This window comes from Octopus bimaculoides, chromosome 8 (genome assembly GCF_046866305.1).
Source record: "Octopus bimaculoides isolate indiv1 chromosome 8, ASM4686630v1, whole genome shotgun sequence".
In the NCBI taxonomy this organism is placed as follows: Eukaryota; Metazoa; Mollusca; class Cephalopoda; order Octopoda; family Octopodidae; genus Octopus; species Octopus bimaculoides.
In genome coordinates, this window is record NC_142935.1 from 74,888,384 (window position 1) to 74,909,104 (window position 20,721).

At 35.8% G+C, this 20,721-nt stretch overlaps 1 protein-coding gene across 1 annotated transcript in view; it reads left to right on the plus strand.

The window, feature by feature from the left end:
• LOC106884341 (glucagon-like peptide 1 receptor) overlaps window positions 1-19,955 on the plus strand; it is a 221,311-nt gene extending 201,356 nt beyond the window's left edge. The window contains exons 10-13 of the mRNA XM_052970164.2: window positions 1,700-1,791; window positions 14,871-15,006; window positions 18,109-18,150; window positions 19,133-19,955. Coding sequence (XP_052826124.2) covers window positions 1,700-1,791; window positions 14,871-15,006; window positions 18,109-18,150; window positions 19,133-19,468 — 606 coding nt within the window. The 3' untranslated portion in view covers window positions 19,469-19,955. The remainder of the gene's footprint in view (window positions 1-1,699; window positions 1,792-14,870; window positions 15,007-18,108; window positions 18,151-19,132) is intronic.
• The last annotated feature ends 766 nt before the right edge of the window (window positions 19,956-20,721 follow it).

Sequence of the window (20,721 nt, forward strand, 5' to 3'; positions counted from 1 at the left end):
GAGAATAAATCTTACTGAAATGTTTTCTTCCCTTTGTACCTCATATATAGATGTTTTTTAATTTTTTGTTTTAGTTGTTTTTTTTTTAAACAGTTGGTTGTTACTAATACAGATCATTTCAAACAACTAATCTTTTCTTACCGAAACTGTTAATGCCAGGGCTAATCCTACACACCATGCAGTTATCATTGGTGCATATGGTACTCTCAAAGGGGTACGTCCTACATAGTTGTGATCTGACGGAGTTCCCTGGTTTTTCAACAATCTTAATGTTGTGTTTGGTCTCCTTCAGGGCTTTTCTAAATCTACGGGCTAGTTCTCCATGGGCTGTGGCCTCTACAAACATCACTCCTTGATATTTGTTGGTTTTATACCACGTGTTTGCCCTGTTTGCTTTGTCACAAGTTCTTTGTATCCTATTCCAGTCTTTGTTTCTATATCTAGGGCAGGTACCACTAATATCATTAGGTATAATGTTATCTAATATCTAATACCACTAATATCATTAGGTATAATGTTATCATTAGGTATAATGTTTCCTTCTAGCATCCCTGTATACCCGAACCCTATCTTTCTGATCATACCCAGAGAATTGCATGAAGTTCTGTATATGTCTTTTTCATTTCATAAGATTCGCATAGTGTTCATTATCCTAACTAAGTCTACTATCATTGTTCATTATCCTAACTAAGTCTACTATCAGTATGTTAATTTTCATGTTGTGTGACAAAGCTGAGTTCTTGTGAACAACATATTTTGAAGCTATGGGTTTCATTTAATAGGAAATGGAGGAGCTGCACTCTATTGTTTACAGTCTCTAACCAAAGTTCAGTGTCAAGGATGGGGAGTCTATTGTTGGGGTACCTAGTGGGATAATCTATAGTTATCTTCATACTTTGGTGGATGGAGTTAGCTACTTGCTGGATGCTCTCCATCACATTCCTCTCAGTTTCTACACTACCGTTACTAGAGTTTGTCCTAACTACGATATTAATTTCATCTAGTTTTTTGTTAAACTTTACTATAAGGTTCTTCAAGATGTTTTTTTACACTGGGCTCCTATTGCATGTGCAATCATTTCTTTCACCTGATTGTTGTTCTCAGGGTTTTGGGTGGGTGCGATCCAGCCACTCCAGCGCTCTGTGGTGCTTTTCTTCACTGCTGAAGTGATGGTGGGTCCCCTCTGTGACCTTATAGGGCAGAATACATACATACATCTATAGGCACACACACACACATATTAACCCACACACATGCGCACAAACAAACAAAAAAAGGAACGCAGTGTGAATAACGGACAGAATCAAAACTATTGAAAAGGTTGCAAGACGCAACGAAAATTTTAGAAAAATAAAAAAAGATATATATATATATATATATATATATATATAAGCTTTATTTTAATTTATCTTTTGTTTCCTTAAACTATAAAGCACATCATATCTGTGAAACATATTAAAAGAAGGAAAATAAGCAGTACCTTCTAAGTTCATTTCGATTATTCTGATTAAATGGCTAGATATCAAATGAATTCTTTGACTTACACTGTCGAATTTTCACAAGTCCTGTTAGTATAAAATAACTCACAAGTCTTGCAATCTTAATTAACTTTTGGCGGGTTTGTTTTAAATGTATGTATCGAATCGTTGAAGTTACATGAATATTTATAGTAATAACTCTATGTATCTCTAATTACCAGCTGAATTTCTGTCTGTTCCTTAACATCGTAAGAGTATTATTCACGAAACTGAATTCACAACAAAACTTGGAATCAAGAAATACTCGTTATACGTAAGTGATTACATTTTGTCTTTTTATGTTGTATATCATTAGTATCTAATACTATGTCTTGATGAAATCAAAATATACTATAAATATTATGGTTAGATGAGATCATACTGCACAAATTGAATTATGCATTTAGCGACTAGCCTGCTTATAAAATTTCTTAATTGATTTGCAGTGGTATTATGTGGTGTTCGCCCCCGCCCCACAATTAACATAAATGAAACAGCTCGTAAAAGAAGAGAAATATATGTGGTATCTACATGGAGATAAGGAATGAAGCTGATGAGAGGGGATGTGGGGAATTAATGAATAAAATAAACAGGGAATTGTCTATACATAACTGGATAAAATAGACGAGGGAAGCAAAGGTTTTTCACATTGCATATGCTTATCTTTTTTTCTAATTTTATGAAAATAAATTTCATCTCTTTTTAGATACGATTTATATATGAAATAATAATCATGTTGGAAACAAATCTAAAATAGCAATAGTGACATTCGATATATCGAAACTTATATCGAAAGTAATCATACCAAATAAGAATGGTTCTTTGTTGCTTTTGATGATAAGCAATTATTTGTTCGATCGATTGGACCACCCAGTCGTTATTGACGTAAAAGTGGCTGAATATTAAAAAAAAATTGTGCCATATAAATATTGTTTTTAGTTAGACTCGGCATGAGTCATTATGGAAACGGTGGGGAAGGGACTTTGAATTACAGGACTGCACCTGTAGTTCACCGGGTTTATGTCACGGGTACTGCCGATATAATCTCACAATGCTTTAAGCGACTCGAGGCTCTGGTAAAGGACACTTTCTTAAGGTGGCGTGTAGTGAGATTGAGGCATGACTATATAATTGCATAACTATATAATTGCAAGCAACTTCCCCACTCAGCCATGCCAATATCCATTGTATTCATGGCAACCATATCCAAACATTGCTACGCCAATTGGGAATATCACAAATTGTGGGGGGGGGGGGGGATGAAAGACGGCGTAATTGCGTTATTCTCATTATTATGATAAAGTTATTAAAACGTGTTTTATTGTTTACCTTCTTGCCAAGCTGGACATCAGTATATCAAACTCTTGGGAGTTGTTAATAAACCCTTGCTCAAGATAAATAAATCATTGATCAAACAACGTCGGAGTAGCATGAGAAGATCAATCAAAGAGAAAATTATTAAAAGCAATTAATAACCTAGAAAAGAAATTAATACCAAAAATCATGATTTTTTTGGTTGTTTGTTCTTTTCATGAAACGATAAAATCTCGCTGACAATTATAAATATAAGTCTCTTAACGATGTCTTAAGATCTTCCTTTATCATTTACTAGCAGTATAACCCGACGATGTCCGGATGTGACTTATTATGCCATCTACGATAAGTCTTGCTAGGTGAAAATCAACTAAAAAAGAAAGCCTTACAATGAAAAAACCCTTATGATGTAAATATGTTCATAATTCAAAAGACGAAATTAATAGGGAAAGTCTGAAGGCTGTTTTGTGTAACATTATTAAGTGTACGTAAATTTCATCCGTCTAATTGGCTATACAAATGCTTGTGCAAAACAACTTTTTGCGCTGCCTTGATTATACATAGCAGGGTAATTACTTTTCGCAGGAGGTAGGACGGCAATTTCTGATGAAGCAATTGCTGGCGATCTGTTGCTACACAGTTCTGCTAGAATTCTATCAGATTGGGCAGTAGATGATGATGCACCGTTTTGCATTATGTTCAAAGTAGCTTCTGGAATGTGGTGAATTGCTGCAGTCTGTTGCTGTCTTTTTAAACCGGTTGCTTTCTTTCCCCAGCAAGCTCTCTTGTTTGGAGACATAATCTATGTACATATTAAACAGAACAACAAAAGTTATAACAGATGGGAGGGTCGGTAGTTTTCACATTTCGGTAATTTTCCAGATTAACACCCGCACGATTACGTAACCCTAACCCTAAAACCGTAACCGTAAGACTAACCCTCATCGTAACGCTAAAACCGTAACCCTGACCCAAAAACCGTAACCCTAACACCCTAGTGAAAATCGTGCGGGTGTTAATCTGAATAATAATAATAATGACCTCTGCAGATCAAACTCCCAACCCACAACTAAGTCTTAAGTGTATATATATATATGGGCAACACACACACACATACACACTAAATAAAAAAAAATGTTAGTAAGTACAGAACTTCAGCATTATATATTAAGATGGGCAACACACACACACACACTAAATAAAAAAAATGACAGGTATTTGTATGTATGTGTGTATTAATGTGTATTCTGTGTCTATATATGGTAGTAAGTAAATGTGTTTTAAGAAAGATATTAAAAAAATTCAGTTTGTAAGGAATAAATGTTTGACTGTCGATCTTATTTGGAAGAGAATGACAGATATTTGTATGTATGAGTGTGTGAGTTCAAATTCCGCCGAAGTTGACTTTGGCTTTCATCCTTTCGGGGTCTAAAAAATAAGTACCAGTTGAACACAGGGGTCAATATAATCGACTATTCTCCACCTGCCCGAAGCCGCCGCTGTGGGAAAAATTTAAAATAATAATAATAATAAATAAATAATAATAATAATGACCTCTGCCGATCAAACTCCCAACCCACAACTAAGTCTTAAGTGTATATATATATGGGCAACACATACACTAAATAAAAAAGATGTTAGTAAGTAAAAGTGTTTTAAAAAAGATTGTTAAATTTTCAGATTAACACCCGTATGATTTTCACTACAGTGTTAGGGTTAGGGTTTGTTAGGGTTAGGGTTTGTTAGAGTTAGGTATGTAATGATGCGGGTGTTAATCTCAAGATTTACGAAAAGATTTTGAAAAAGACTCACAGTTTGTAGGGAATAAATGTTTGTTGATCGTATTTGAGAAAGATGTCTCGATGGTGAAGGACGGTGTTAGAAATGGAAAGTAAACTGACACTTCCCGCCAAATTGGAATGAGGTCATTGGTAACCATAGGTACATATATATGTGTGTATTTACGTATGATTGGTAGTGTGTCTGTTTATTTGACTCTCACTCTCCTTCGTTTCTCTGTCTTTTTTCTTGGATCGTTCGTAAACGTTCATAAGAGAAAGTAGCAATTGAAACGATGTGTGAGAGGAATAGAAATAGTTAATTTTAGAGGGGCAAAGTAATTCTGTATGTAGTTTTAGTATCTGTCATTAGAGTATCGAAATGTGATTGTTTCAGTTTTGATGTTTTTGTATTTCTTGTTGGATTGATCGTAAATGTTCATAAGAGAAAGTAGGAGTTGAAAGAATTTGTATAAGAAAGAGGAAATTAGATTTTATTAGGGAGAAAATGTTTACTGCTGTAGTTTTGTGGATTTTATTCATTATTAGGAAATTTTTGGAGTGAAAAAATGACGCAGTGACCTAACAAATTGTATTTAGAATATTAATTGCGATTGTTTAATCGAAGAAATTTGGAATTGTGTAAATGTATGAATTTTAAACATACACACACACAGAGAAAATTTGCCTTTTATAGTATAGATTTATGATATTTATAGAGGAAATTAGCAATTTCCTAAGTCTTGTCATATCAGTTTAATATTACAATAAACATATAGTATGTGGTATCTGCATCGCACAAATTTTTTGCTACAAATTATTATAATAATTAATACTTCTCTGCCCTCGCATATCCTTCCACCTTTGTCCATGACACCCTTACTCGAGCCGGCCAACTTGATCGCATCTCACCCGTCTCCCAACCGCATCCCATTTCCTCTTCTTTACCCTACTCCTTCGTCGAAAAATCCTAAAGGCCTTCCGATTTCTCCTAATCGATCCTATCATACTGCCTATTTTCCCCAACCCATCTCTCCTTTCCTTCAAACACACCCGAAGCCTACGTGATCTACTAATCCGTAGCTCTCTGCCCTCCCTCACTCCCGTCCATTCTAGATCCTTCACTTGCTCCAGACCCCGGTGTCACGCCTGTCCGTTTATCACCAACACCACCTACCTTACTGGAACCAACCAGTACACTCTTCACATCCGTGACTTTTTCTCCTGTATCTCTTCCAACATCATCTATTGCCTCAAATGTACCCTTTATTGCTCATTATACGCTGGACAGTCTGGCTCCGAAAGAGAAAGAATATTTACCTCCAAAAACATTCACCCATCGCCTGTCAATTCTGCTCAACGAACCACTCCACCAAACACCTTGTTTTCGGCCTGGCCTTACACCATGGAACTATCACCACCACTAGACTTCGATAGGAGCAACGGTACTTTTTTACACTACGAACCCATACATCGTTTAGACTTAACACCTCCCCCACTCTTTTTGTAACAGCTTCCAACTTTCTTTCGCCTTTCATTTGCCTTTCCTCAACTGTTTTCCCCTTTTTCTATATTCATTTATCTTCCACACACCTACATATACACACATCCTACCCCCACCACCACACACACATACATACATACATACATATCAACTGCACAAACACGCACACGTTTATACATAGCACGTAAAAAATCTCGTCACCCATACCGACACACACTCATTCAGTCCAAAACCCATGCTGAGTGTCATCTAAGAGGTTGTCTTCCTTGAGGTACGAAATTATTCTTTTCCGGACTATGCGTCCGATAATTTTAGATGTGTATCATGTGAGAGAAAGAGGTCTGAAATTTTTAGCTTCTCTCCTGCTACCTCCGTGTATAGGTGTTATTATTTCGTCTTCCCGAAGGCGGCGAGCACGCAGAATCGCTACCGCGCTGGACGAAATGCTTAGCGGTATTTCGCCCGTCGCTACGTTCTGAGTTCAAATTCCGCCGAGGTTGACTTCTCTTTCCATCCTTTCTGGGTCGATAAATTAAGTACCAGGGAAATACTGGGAGTCGATGGAATCGACTTGTCACCTCTCCCAAAATGGTTGCCCTTGTGGCAAAATTTGAAACCATTATTTCGTCTTCCAGTAGTTCTAAGAATACACCGGTGTCTAGCGACTTTTGAAATAGTATTTTTAATGGTTTTGTGAGGCTGTTTTTGCACGTTTTTAATAGTATAGCCGGGAGACCATCTGGTTCGGATGCTGAGTTTGAATTTAGGTCATTAATAGCTGTAAGCATATCATCTTTCATAGTGTGTGTATGTCTTTGTGCCTGTATTTGTTCTCACATAACCGCTTGACAACCGGTGTGATGCATTTACGTCTCCGTAACTTAGCGGTTCGGCAAGAGAGACCGTTAGAATAAAAACTAGGCTTAAAAAATAAGTCCTGGGGGTCGATTTGCTCGATTAAAACCCTTCAAGGCGGTGCTCCAGCATGGCCGCAGTCAAATGACTGAAACAAGTAAATGAATAAAAGAATGTTTCTGCGGTTTAGTTGTAGGGATCAAAGAATTCGTTTGGATTATGTACTAGTTTGTTAATTATAAGTTGGGAAAATACGTACAGTCATATCGACTCAACAGCACCCATATTTGTGATGGATCATTAGTCTATGATCCCTTTTGATCCAGTTGAGGGCCAGTCTGGTTATGTGTAGCTGTTCGGATAAGAATTTATATTTTCCACTGCTCAGTATTCCCGTAGCGAAGTTTCTTTTTCATAAATTAGTTCAGCACAATGTTCTTTATTTGTTGTTGTTGGTGGTGGTGGTGGTGTAAGATGTATGTTTTGGCGTTGGCTGATGTTGCTTGTACGAATTGTGCGTGTTGTCTCTGATAAATGGTTGACGTTGCAGCCACTGCGTATACATAGTCTCTCGCATTGAGAATGACGGCATATTTTCGGGTTTCGTGGGTTCATAGGTTTTACTTTATTTACAGTTGACAGATTTATCATGGAGCTGGGAGGTTTACATTCAGATTAAGGTGGGCAGTGGGAGGAGGCAAGGAGTGATTCTTCACCTACTGTAGTAGTAGTAGTAGTAGTAGTAGTAGTAGTAGTAGTAGTAGTAGTAGTAGTAGTATCAGCAGCAGCGGCAGCAGCGGCAGCAGCGGCAGCAGCGGCAGCAGCGGCAGCAGCGGCAGCAGCGGCAGCAGCGGCAGCAGCAGTAGTAGTAGTAGTAGTATCATCATCATCATCATCATCAGCAGCAGCAGCAGCAGCAGCAGCGGCAGCAGCGGCAGCAGCGGCAGTAGTAGTAGTAGCAGCAGCTTCAGCAGCTTCAGCAGCAGCAGCAGCAGCAGTTGCAGTAGTAGTAGTAGTAGTAGTAGTAGTATAGGATGACAATGGTGATGAGGGATTTCTTCCGTTACTCTGTGAGAATGAGGAATGTGATTAGCCTGACTGTTGTTTAATAGGTCATCAATTGTTTTAGTATTGAGGAGTGACTGTGGTTGTTGACCTTGTTGTTGTTGTTGTTGTTGTTCACTTATGATAAGAATATTAGCAGTAGATAGGCGTAGGAGTGGCTGTGTGGTAAGTAGCTTGCTTACCAACCACATGGTCCCGGGTTCAGTCCCACTGCGTGGCATCTTGGGCAAGTGTCTTCTACTATAGCTTCGGGCCGACCAATGCCTTGTGAGTGGATTTGGTAGACGGAAACTGAAAGAAGCCTGTCGTATATATGTATATATATATATGTATGTGTGTGTGTGTTTGTATGTCTGTGTTTGTCCCCCCAACATCGCTTGACAGCCGATGCTGGTGTGTTTATGTCCCTGTAACCTAGCGGTTCGGCAAAAGAGACCGAAAGAATAAGTACTAGGCTTCCAAAGAATAAGTCCTGGGGTCGATTTGCTCGACTAAAGGCGGTGCTCCAGCATGGCCACAGTCAAAAGACTGAAACAAGTAAAAGAGTAAAAGAGTAAAAGAGTAGAACATGATGACAATGATGATGATGAGTCAGTTGAGGTATTCGGAGGGAATGCAGAATTTGGATAGCTGGACTGCGAAGGGCTGCTGATTGTGGAAATTAATAAGTCATCAATTGTACTGTTATTGAGGAGTGGCCGTGGCCGTGGCTGCTGGCCATGTTGTTGTTGTTGTTGTTTAGTAGAAGAAAATAGCAAAATGAGATTTTTAAGTTGTTTGAAATTGTTCTGTATCTGCTTCTCCGATCGGTTATTGAACAGTTTGAGTTTTCTTTTGCCAATACAATTCAGACATGAAACGTCTATGTTTTCAGTTTTAGAAAAACATAACTGTGCGTTTATGAGGATGTTGATTTCTTTCTTAGTTCACATTTTTTTTTTATGGACGTGTTATGTAGCCTTGAGTCCGCGTGACAGCATGATGTTGATATATGGACGTGGCGGCAAAAAATGCGTGAAGGTATCCGGGTAAGTGTGTACGAGCGTATGGGAACGTATAGGTCTGTGTTTAGAAAACGGAGGAAAAAATTCCGAAGTACTCACGGATCTGTGACAATAGTAACATGTGGATCCTCAGTAAAACTGCACCTAACATGAAGTTTTGAAAACTAATCTTGAGGCTTTTTGCAGGCACTGCTAATTTATAGTTGTTTTTTCACATGGCATATGAACTTATTTAAATTTTCACAAAGTCGACTTTATCTCCTGATGATTACAAAATCGTTGAATAGGTGGGTTTCGAGCTGAATTCTGTTTCTTCGGCTGCTGCTTGGCCAGAGTTATGTGTAACACGTCTACCCGGAAAAGTTTATATATATGAGAATAAGGCATAGATAATGGGATTCATACATTTATTTGTGCATTATAGACTTACAGCTATATATACACTTTGGGTGCATTCATGGTTCAGTAACTCAACTGATGGATAACTATTGAAAATATAGAGAATGCTCGTTAGAATGCTATTACAGCCCAACACACTATCGAAGTAAAAGAAGATAGGAAGACAGGAGAGAAGAAAAGAAGAAGAAATGGAAAAAGAAAAGGGAATTTGGTCATTTTTTGTATTTATATGACACTAGGTCGCCTTTTTCTTGTTTTAAGCTTTTATTGTCTCTTCTCATGGTTGAATAGTATTAACATCGAGTATCGAAATTTGATACCCAACAACTTCTTTAGCGGCCGGCTTTTGGCGAATTACACGCTGTTGGCGATTACGACGATATTTTGGACACTAAGTTCGATTAAATTTTTTTTTCTTCAAATATCACCATTTATAATCCGGTGAAATTAAGAAATCAACTCACAAATAAACGAAATCCGCGAATTCATCACTGTACACACATGAAACGCACACACACTTAGAGTCGCATATCTATGTTTTTATGTATGCTTGAAGATAATCAAACCAAATTTTAATCATTTCGAGCCACACGCCCAATGAATATTTCTGTCAAATTTGGTGAAAATCTGTTCAGCCGTTTTCCAGTAATTTTGCAAACACACAAACAGACTAAGGCGAGTGATTACAATACCCTGTTTTCGCTTAGGCGCGCAGGTTAGATAAAATAAAATGGATTAAAATAAAGTAAAATAAATAGTATAAGAAAAACATAAACCCAGACAACATAAAATAAGGAAAGTAAAATACAATGAATATAAAATGAAAAAATAAGGGGTTTGATATGGGCAAATAAAAAACTATGGAAATCCTCTTAGCCCCTCGCGGAGCATAGGGTTTCTCGGTTTCCATGGCGTATGTGTTCCCCCCTAGCTGGACGGGACGCCAGTCCATCGCAGCTTTTTACTCAAGAAACAGGAAGAAAGAGTGAGAGAAAGTTGGGGCGACAGAGTACAACAGGGGTCATCACCACCCCCTGCCGGAGCCTCGTAGAGCTTTAGATATTTTCGCTCAATAAACACACACAACGCCCGGTCTAGGAATCGAAACCGCAATCCTCCGACCGCGAGTCCGCTGCCCTAACCACCGGGCCATTGCGCCTCCAAATAAATAAATGCGCCCTTTTAAAGGGCTCATGGGCCCGGTTTCCCGGTTTCAATGGCGTATGTGTTCCCCAGCTGGACAAGACACCAGTCCATCGCAGCATTACTCATTTTTGAGTGGACTGGAGCAACGTGAAATGAAGTGTTTTGCTCAAGAACACAACGCGGACACCCTAACCACTAAGCCACGCGCCTCCACAATAAAATATAGTAATACTAATAATATCTTTTCTAATATAGGCACAATGCCTGAAATTTGGGAGGAGGGGTAATTCGATCACATGGACCCCAGTGCTCAACATGTACTTATTTCATCGTCCCCGAGAGGATAAAAGGCTAAGTCGACCTCGACAGAACCTGAACTCGTGAACGGAATCCTCTCTTCATAAAAAAAGAAAAAATAGAAAGTGGTTGAAGTAGATTTGTGAACCAAGCACTCAGGAAAATGATCTTTTCTGTTTGTGGGTGTGACCATATCCAGTATCTCATGCGATGAATTATTAATTGAGTAAACTAAACCATAAACGATTGAATATACTAAACCATGATAGCACACAAAATACATGTCAAAAACAGGTTTAAATTTATAATACCCAAATAAATGTATAAAGCGCATAGTATATGCCTTTTTTTATATTTCACTCTGTAAAAGCATTTCAAAATTAACTTGGTAATGCATCTATGGATTTACTAAGTCGACTGGTGATGGACTTGGACTTCGGATATTGCCCTCGGATTAGCTGGAGTCCAATGCCAATCGCTAAACTTTTTCTTTTTCCTTGATGCATTTTGTATTAGCCAAGAGCTTAAGATGTATTTTGCCCGCATTACTAATCTCTTATATGTGTGTGTGTGTGTATAAATGTGTGTGTATATATGTGTGTGTGTGTATATATATATATATGGAGAGAGAGAGAGAGAGTGAGAGGGGGAAGAGGGGGAAAGAGAGAGAGCCCATAGTGGATGAGATAGTCAGTACAAGGAAAATAATCATTTCATAACATTTGGCGAGATTACGAGTTTTAAGTTGACAAAGAATAGATTATAAAATGCTAAAGTAATGCATGTTGTGGATAGCCAACTGGAAATGTTTAGAAAAATTTAAGGCTTTAACTCCAACTTCTTCATCAGAGGTAGGTAGTATCGAAGGAGAAAATCGGCTGTTAAATCACATTTCTATTTGCTAGGTACAAAAACAGAAAACACAGATGTATATTAGCAGACCATTTAAATACGTGTAAATACATTCCCAGCGCTTGCTCTTATCATTATCATTATTATTATTATTATTATTATTATTATTATTATTATTATTATTATTATTATTATTATTATCATCATTATTATCATCATCATATACATACATATATATACAACCACATAGTCCAGGTTTCAGTCCCACTGCGTGGTACTTTGGGCAGGTGTCTTCTAGTATAGCATTGGGTCGAACAAAGCCTTATGAGTGGATGTGGTACACGGAAACTAAAAGAAACCAATCGTATATATATAAATATAAACGAATAATTATATTTTTGAGAATAGAAATTTCCCTTATGAATTTTTTTACACACTGGCTTCTTGATAAAATTCTTGTAAAAGAGTTTTATCCCTTTTTGAATATATATATATATATATATATATATATATATATATATATATATATATATATATATATATATATATATATATATATATATATGTATATATGTATATATTTATGTATGTATATATTTATGTATGTGTGTCTGTGTCTGTGTTAGTCGCTCCACCTTCGCTTGACAACCGATGTTGGTGTCTTTACGTCCCTCCCCCTAACATAGCAGTTCGGCAAAAGAGAAGGATAGAATAAGTACTGGGCTTACAAAGAATAAATCCTGGAGTCGATTTGTTCGACAGAAATCCTTTAAAATGTTGCTCTAGTATGGCCGCAATCAAATTACTGAAACAAGTAAACGAATGAAAGAATACACACACACACACACACACACACAAACATACATATATATATATATATATATATATATATATATATATAAACATACATACATACAAATATCTATACACACACATACATATATACATACATACATGCAGACATATATACACACACATACATACACACACACAATATTGAACATACATACACAAAGTATGATTTAACTATCATCGCGATTGTTTTGGGTATGCAGTATTGACAAATCACAAAAATGACGAAACATGGATGTCTATTGCTCCTGTATAAGATCGGATGCGAGTTATTTCGTTTGTCAATGACTTCCAGATGTTTTAATACTAGGTGCATTGAAGAAAATATATTCTCTTACCCCTCTAAATGCAGCCTACCCACAAATTGGTAAAGCACATACTTTGAGTATGTGTGTTATTTAAATGCCAGAAGCTGCACTTTTTGTCAGGAAACTACCTCTTCAAAGAAGTATAATTTCAAAGAAGTATAATTTCAAAGAAGTATAATTTCAAAGAAGTATAATCTGACATTACTGTCAGCAAAGATTCTGATATTCTATATATCATAGCAGCGAGATTTGCCTGGCAGGCAGTGATCGGACACCGCCCTCTGTTGATTTCCAGTAGAATGAAATCACGTGATATGGGAGTTCTGGTGTCCAAAACTGACGATTCTCGTCTACTACGCTCTATACGTGTGATTTAATGTATTCTAATGTTAAGTTGAATATAGAAATTACCTTCTGGTGTTAATATTGCTTCCATTGCTAACTATATATATATATATATATATATATATATATATATATATATATATATATATATATATATATATATATATATATATATATATATATATATATACACACACATATATATATATACACACACACACACACACACATATATATATATATATATATATATATAAACAAATAGTAAATGAGTATATGCATACGTACAGGTATGTGCATACCGACATCCACCTGTATGTATAGGTGCATATCTGGGTACAGAACATTGCAAACAAAACAGAGACGAGAAAACACACAAGCCACATAGAGAACATTCTACTTCATCAGCTACCTCCGTTTTAACACCGGTGTTTCGAAGAGCTAGGCAGGACGCATCGTTAAAACAGCTCTTCCCATGGACCGCAAATTAAATTTGTATACACAAATTAAATCTTGCCATGGAGGAATGTTGGGGCGGACAAAAAACAAGACAGGAAAACAAACAGAAAAGGCTTTACGGCCAGACGAGAAAAATTGTTTGTGTGTGAACGCTGTGAGGCACGAACTTGAAAGTAGGGACGAAATGGTTCGTGTGTTTGCTCGGCGACAGCCAAGGAAGAAAAGGATTATTGACCGGAAGCATGTGACCATGCCGGTGTAAGGGGAAGAGAGAGAGTGGCAGAGGGAGAAACAAAGGGAGGAAGTAGAAGAATAGGTGAGCAACGAGAGGAAAAGAGAAAGAGAGGAAGTACGAGGGGGAAAAAGAGATACGTAGTAGTAACAGAGGAAGAACGAGAGGGGTAAAGCGAGATACGTAGCAGTAAAGAGGAAGAACGAGGGGAAGAGAGAGAGTGGTAAAGGGAGAAACAAAGGGAGGAGGTAGAGGAATAGGTGAGCAACGAAAGGAAAAGAGAAAGAGAGGAAGTACGAGGGGGTAAAAAGAGATACGTAGTAGTAACAGAGGAAGAACGAGAGGAGTAAAGCGAGATACGTAGTAGTAAAGAGGAAGAACGAGAGGGGGGGAAATGATAGAGGAAGAGAAAGAGAAAGAGATAGAGTAGCGTCGGAAAATATGAAGTTACGAAAAACTACTTACAATTGGAGACGCTGCGTTCAATCATGTAAAAACAAATAGTAAATGAGTATATGCATATATACGTACAGGTATGTGCATACCGACATCCACCTGTATGTATAGGTGCATATCTGGGTACAGGACATTGCAAACAAAACAGAGACGAGAAAACACACAAGCCACATAGAGAACATTCTACTTCATCAGCTACCTCCGTTTTAACACCGGCGTTTCGAAGAGCTAGGCAGGACGCATCGTTAAAACAGCTCTTCCCATGGACCGCAAATTAAATTTGTATACACAAATTAAATCTTGCCATGGAGGAATGTCGTCTCGGACAAAAAACAAGACAGGAAAACAAACAGAAAAGGATTTACGGCCAGACGAGAAAAATTGTTTGTGTGTGAACGCTCGTACGTACGTATGTATATATGTATGTATGTATGTATGTATTTCTGTATGTAATATGTAAACAATTCTCATTTTCTTCTATCTGCAGACGCTTAGCTAAATCCATTTCCATACTCATCCCACTCTTTACCGTGCATTTGATTTTTATATTTCAACCTGATGAAGTATCCGGGATACCTGAAATCGTCCTCCTTGCGCTTGAAATGTTGTTGAGTTCATTTCAGGTGAGTTGAAGCATCGTGTTTTTTTGTTTCTGAATCTTGCCGTAGTTTCTTTTTCAGTATTTCATATTCTAACATTATTCATGTTTTATCACTAATACCTAGTTTTAAAATTTAATTTCAAAATTTGATATTCACTGCGATTAATTTATTGTTATCACAAATATTGAAAAAAATACATATGAGAGTGTGCATATATAGGTGTGTGTATACGTACGATTTCTTCAATGCCACATTGAGTTTGATGCGTCGTTCTATCGTTTTGGTTTTATCGAAGTGGATAAAGAAATATTTTAGATAGAATTGGTACAGAATCCAACAGCGACAATATTATGAACAAGAAGGCACATATCTAAAAGTAGGTCACCAGGAATGTATTTCCATGTGTTCATCATTACATTATTCTTAAAACCCAGAAGTAAAACATCCAGTTTTACCCAAAATGTAAATTGGTAAAAACCAACAAAAATGAATTGGGCTTAATTTGCAAACAAATACTCGACTTTATTAATCTTGAAATTTGATATGCCACTTGGTTAGTTCAATTGTATTGCAATGCTGCAGTTATAAAGTCGTTCAGATATATACAGGCAAAAATAACTGTAGATTTACCCAATTTGATGTACCTATCTATATATAAAACTTTTCTTCTAAAGGCCTTGGAATATGGGAAAAATTTGACCACTACCAACGACACTGACGTTAGTATCATTATGAATACCAGAAAGAAGGTTTTATTTCAAGATGATTCCCATGGTGTCAAAAGGTGTGGGACAAACTTGTGTCTAAGTCCCGATGTGAAGCTGTGATGAAGTTGAGATATCAACTAAGCAACCTCTTCATTTTAGATATTATTAACAAACGCAGGGGACAGAATGTATAGAAATGAAGATGTAACTTCCCATTGCATCATTAATGTACATTGCTTGAATAAGTTTCGAAAGGAAACACTAAGCATATATAAGAATAATAACCTGAAAATTACTATTAGCACCACCTATTCCAAATGAGTTCACAAGATACAAAAATGATAACAGTCCATCCACTCTGCAACCTTTATAAAATGTATTATTGACGAAATATGTAGGGAAATCCAAACTATCCTCTCAGAGATACATTTTCTGTGCAATAAAATATCTTACTAGGGCAATTCTTTCAAACTAACAAGACCAAAAAAAGAAATATATAAAGTATGCTACGATATTTGAAGCGTAAGGAGGAAGATTTCAGGTTTCCCCATTACTTTATCATGTTGAAATATAAAAATCAAACGCATGATAAAGAGTGGATGATATGGAAATGGATTTAGCTAAGCATTTACAGGTAAAAGAAAATAAGGATTGTTTACACATACATACATACATACATACATACATACATACATACATACAAGCATACATACCTACCTACATACATACATACATACATACATACATACATACATACATACATACAGTAAGAATGCACAAGTAAATATGCCTAAAAATATCTTGTCATCTTTATCATATATAATTCTCACATATTTCAAATAAACCTATGCTAAAACCAGTTGTTTCTGCCTGAAAAACATCGCTTTACAAACCACACAGTACAATCGAAAATGCATGACCGACCAATCCTTACTTTTCTAGCTGTCACTTCAACCATCAAAACTTCTCGCTCAGTGAATTATGTCAGCTTAATGTGGTGATACTCAGAGACATAATGACTCTAAAAATTGTAATCACGAAAATTACATTGGACTCACAAAACATATATAAATGCAAATACAACTAGCAAACACACTTCTCGCAGTGACTCAGAGAGAGTCAACACAGCTTCTCTAACACAATACGTTTGGGAACCGAAGATTGTAGAAATGAAGTGCAACCCTCTATCAATAAAGCAAAAAGTTACACAGTACAGTTTTGGAAGAATTTTACAACCCAATAATTACGTTTACCGAACAAAGCAGACGCAATAAGTTTTCTAAAAACGCTGAACAAAATATTTGTTAAAATTACAGACAAGCTAAGACCTTATTCAGAGACCTTTTGAGCGGGATGGGTTACATGACCTGAACAAAATTCTAACTGGACCCCACCTGCAAGTTCATGTGCTGTTTATCTTGATAGGAGAACATCATGTCGAGCACATGCGGTTGTGGTGTATGTGACAGGTAGTCATGATGTCCACTGCTCTCTCACTCAATAATAATGATAATAATAATAATAATGAGATCAACAACAACTATTCTCTGGCTCTTTCGTTATTTTTATGTATCTATTCCAAAACTGCTTCAATATTACATTTTGAACTGTTTCCTCTTTCATATTCCTTGAAAAGATCAGGTAGCCGAAGTTGTTTGTGCACCGTCAGAATAAAACCAATATTGCTTACTATAGACTAATCTCTATTATTGTTTGCGCCTGTACACTCACACACATGCACTACATATTAGTGCGCACATAAAATCTTAGTTACTTAAAATAGTTAATTAACAATTGTATAGTTAGTGCACACAGACTCGTGCCGCGGAAGAAAAAAACCTATGCTCAATAATTGTGCGCATGCTGACTACTGACACTTAGAGGAAATATTCTAAAACAAAATAAAGAATGTCGATATATCTAAGTTGGTATTGCCAGAAAAACTGGTCCATATTCCTAACAGTTATATGTGGGGCAATATAAAATTGCGTTTACTATCCAAATATCAAAATGCACAGCGAAACAATGACCATCACGGTAATACAATGTCAGGGTTTGCCATTACTAGCCTAGGTCTTTCCACTTCTTTTTACAAGAGAAAAGTGTAGTGATTTGAATCGCCTTGCTAATATGCATAAATACATCAAAAGACACACTGAAAAGCTAAAATTGGTGTCTCATAACTAAATATTGCAGAGCAATCAATCTCCTGCTTTAAAAACAATAATAATACACGCAACAATACATTTGCGCTACAATACAACAGTTCTAAACTATCTCGTATCACAGGTTATAGTTTATTATCATCGCAAATAACTGTTTATTAAATATATTTCAAATGAATCATTGCGCCAGCTTGGTGACCATTTTTATAGTTTTTATATATATAATAAATCTTTTTTGCTTTTCTTTTCAGGGTCTCGTGATTGCAATTCTACTTTGTTTCGCTAATTATGAGGTAACGATATCTCTCTTTTCATAGACGATTTCTGGAATTTTCAGATGAATAGTGAACTTTTTGATATTTAGTTATATCTGTTTCACTTCCGTTATAATGCCAGTGTGCTGGAGAATTATTTGAACATCACCTGGCTTCACATTTCTGCTTTGTAGAACTCGATGTTTATGGTTGTGCAAGAAATCACTGCATTTTTTAGTGAATGCCGTAAAGTATATATATATATATATATATATATATATATATATATATATATATATATATATAAACGTAAGAATGTATACATACATACCTACATGTATATATATAAACGTAGGCTCGTATACATACATACCTACATGTATGTACGTATATATATATATGTATGTATGTATGTATGTATGTATGTATGTATGTATGCATGTGTGTATGTATGTGTGTATGTATCTTTTTATCGTAATCTACGTTTCATTAAGTGTGCATGGTTATTATTCATAAAGAAACCTTTTCTTTTCTTTCTTTAAGAGTGAGACTACGTTTCGCTCAAGAAAAAATTATTGGTTTCCTAGACAATAAGACCAATTTTTATATTATTGTATACCATAGTTATGCCAGAAAGTATAAAACATGCAAACGTAACGAAATACTGCACGATATTTCGTCTAAAACTATCTAAACTTAGTTACTCGTTTATCTTTCTAAAACATAATACAGCACACTATTGCTTTTACAGATTAAGAACTATTTTAGAACTAAAAGAACTGATCGAAGCGAGATGAATATTATTCGTGTTCTAAATGACTAGAAAATGTATCTGAATAATTAGTATATTTTAAAACCGCATGATATTTAGAATATACTCTTTATCATATTTATCATGATATCTATCTTCAGTATTTATGTTTAGTAAATGAAATTAGGTATTAAACTGTGAATTTGTTTTGCTTATGGTTTGTTTAATCAGTTGGATTCTATTGTTTTCTGATTCATTTCTTTTTTGCAGGTGAAAACTGAACTTGCAAGATTTTGGAGGCACCATACTCTTGATCATAACAACTCGCACCGAGGTTTACCATTTACCAGTCTTTCGGAATATTTTGCCAAAACTCGACATTCCATAACTGAGCAGAAAATGACCTGTATTGAAGAATCTAATAAAAAGTTTGACGAATACAGTAGTAAAAAAATGAGAGATAGTGTGAAGGATCAAACGACTTCGCAGATTCCAATAAATGAAGACACGCCATTAAATGAACCAAACAGAGACTCCAAATGCCAAGCAAATGGTCACGCAAGCTTTCCATTGCATGATTCAGTTTCATATTCAAAGAAAATATAGCCGGAATCACCTGAAAACTTTCAAAAGATATTCACTATTTTCACTTTTTTACGAAAAAGCTAAATATCTCAATTACACATCGGCTATTTGTTAACCGCAGAGGAGTTTTCTTCACACAGAAAGCTAATAAGCGGAAATTCTGTAATTGTAAATGTGGTATATTTATTCTTTTAGAACCCCAGTTTTAAACATTTTAGTACCCCGAGAGACAGGGAAAATACTGATAACGAAAAATATTTTTCTTAAACCCATTGACTTTGAATATTATCATCATAACGGAATTCCAAATGATTGATACCGCCAGGATTCTGTGGAACAGTTCAATCTCACCGATTGCATAATAACATATATATGTGTTTATAGTAAAAACTATTTACATTTAGTTCGCAATACAATTTTAAATTCATTCTTAATTCAGACTATATTGTTTCGATTTTTGTGTATCTATTGATATTTGCAGTGTTCTATAAAGTTACATTCAGATACATTTTATCAACTTGACTAACAATACAAATCAGTATGAGTGTTCTTGTGTAATATTGGTGTTGTGTAAATACGATATCATGCTTAGGTAAATCTATTTGAAATGATACTTCCGATATTGAAGATGGTTTAATAAATATGTGGTTTTAAATTATAAACATATGTAAATTACGATAAACATTAATATTTATACATGCATATAAATATGGATATATATAGATATATACTGATATATATATACATATATACATACAAGCGCGCATACATACGCACATACACACACACACGCATATATATATACATATATATCTATATATACATATATACACACACACACACGCACATATATATATATATACACACACACACACACACACACATATATATATATATATATATATATATATATATATATATATATAAAAGGAACAAAAACGTTACAGGCAACAACTAAACATCCGGACAGTTAGACGATACAAAAAAGGACAGGAAAAACACAACTTCATATCCTCAGTCGACTTCCAGATCGTCTTTGCAGTTTCGGCCGGTTACACTCGAGGCTCCTCCAATCTGGCCGGCCCCAACAAAATCTAAGCTAAGATATATATAGGAGTTAGACAAAACAATGGAAACACCTAGCATCAGAGCATCATAATTTTGAAATATCTATAAAACCATCAAAAGGTTGTTTATTTTCATGTTTTTGTTTTTTTTTAGTTATTATTAGTGTTGCCTAATATATTTTGCTAAAACTGCTGTTTCTTTTCAGA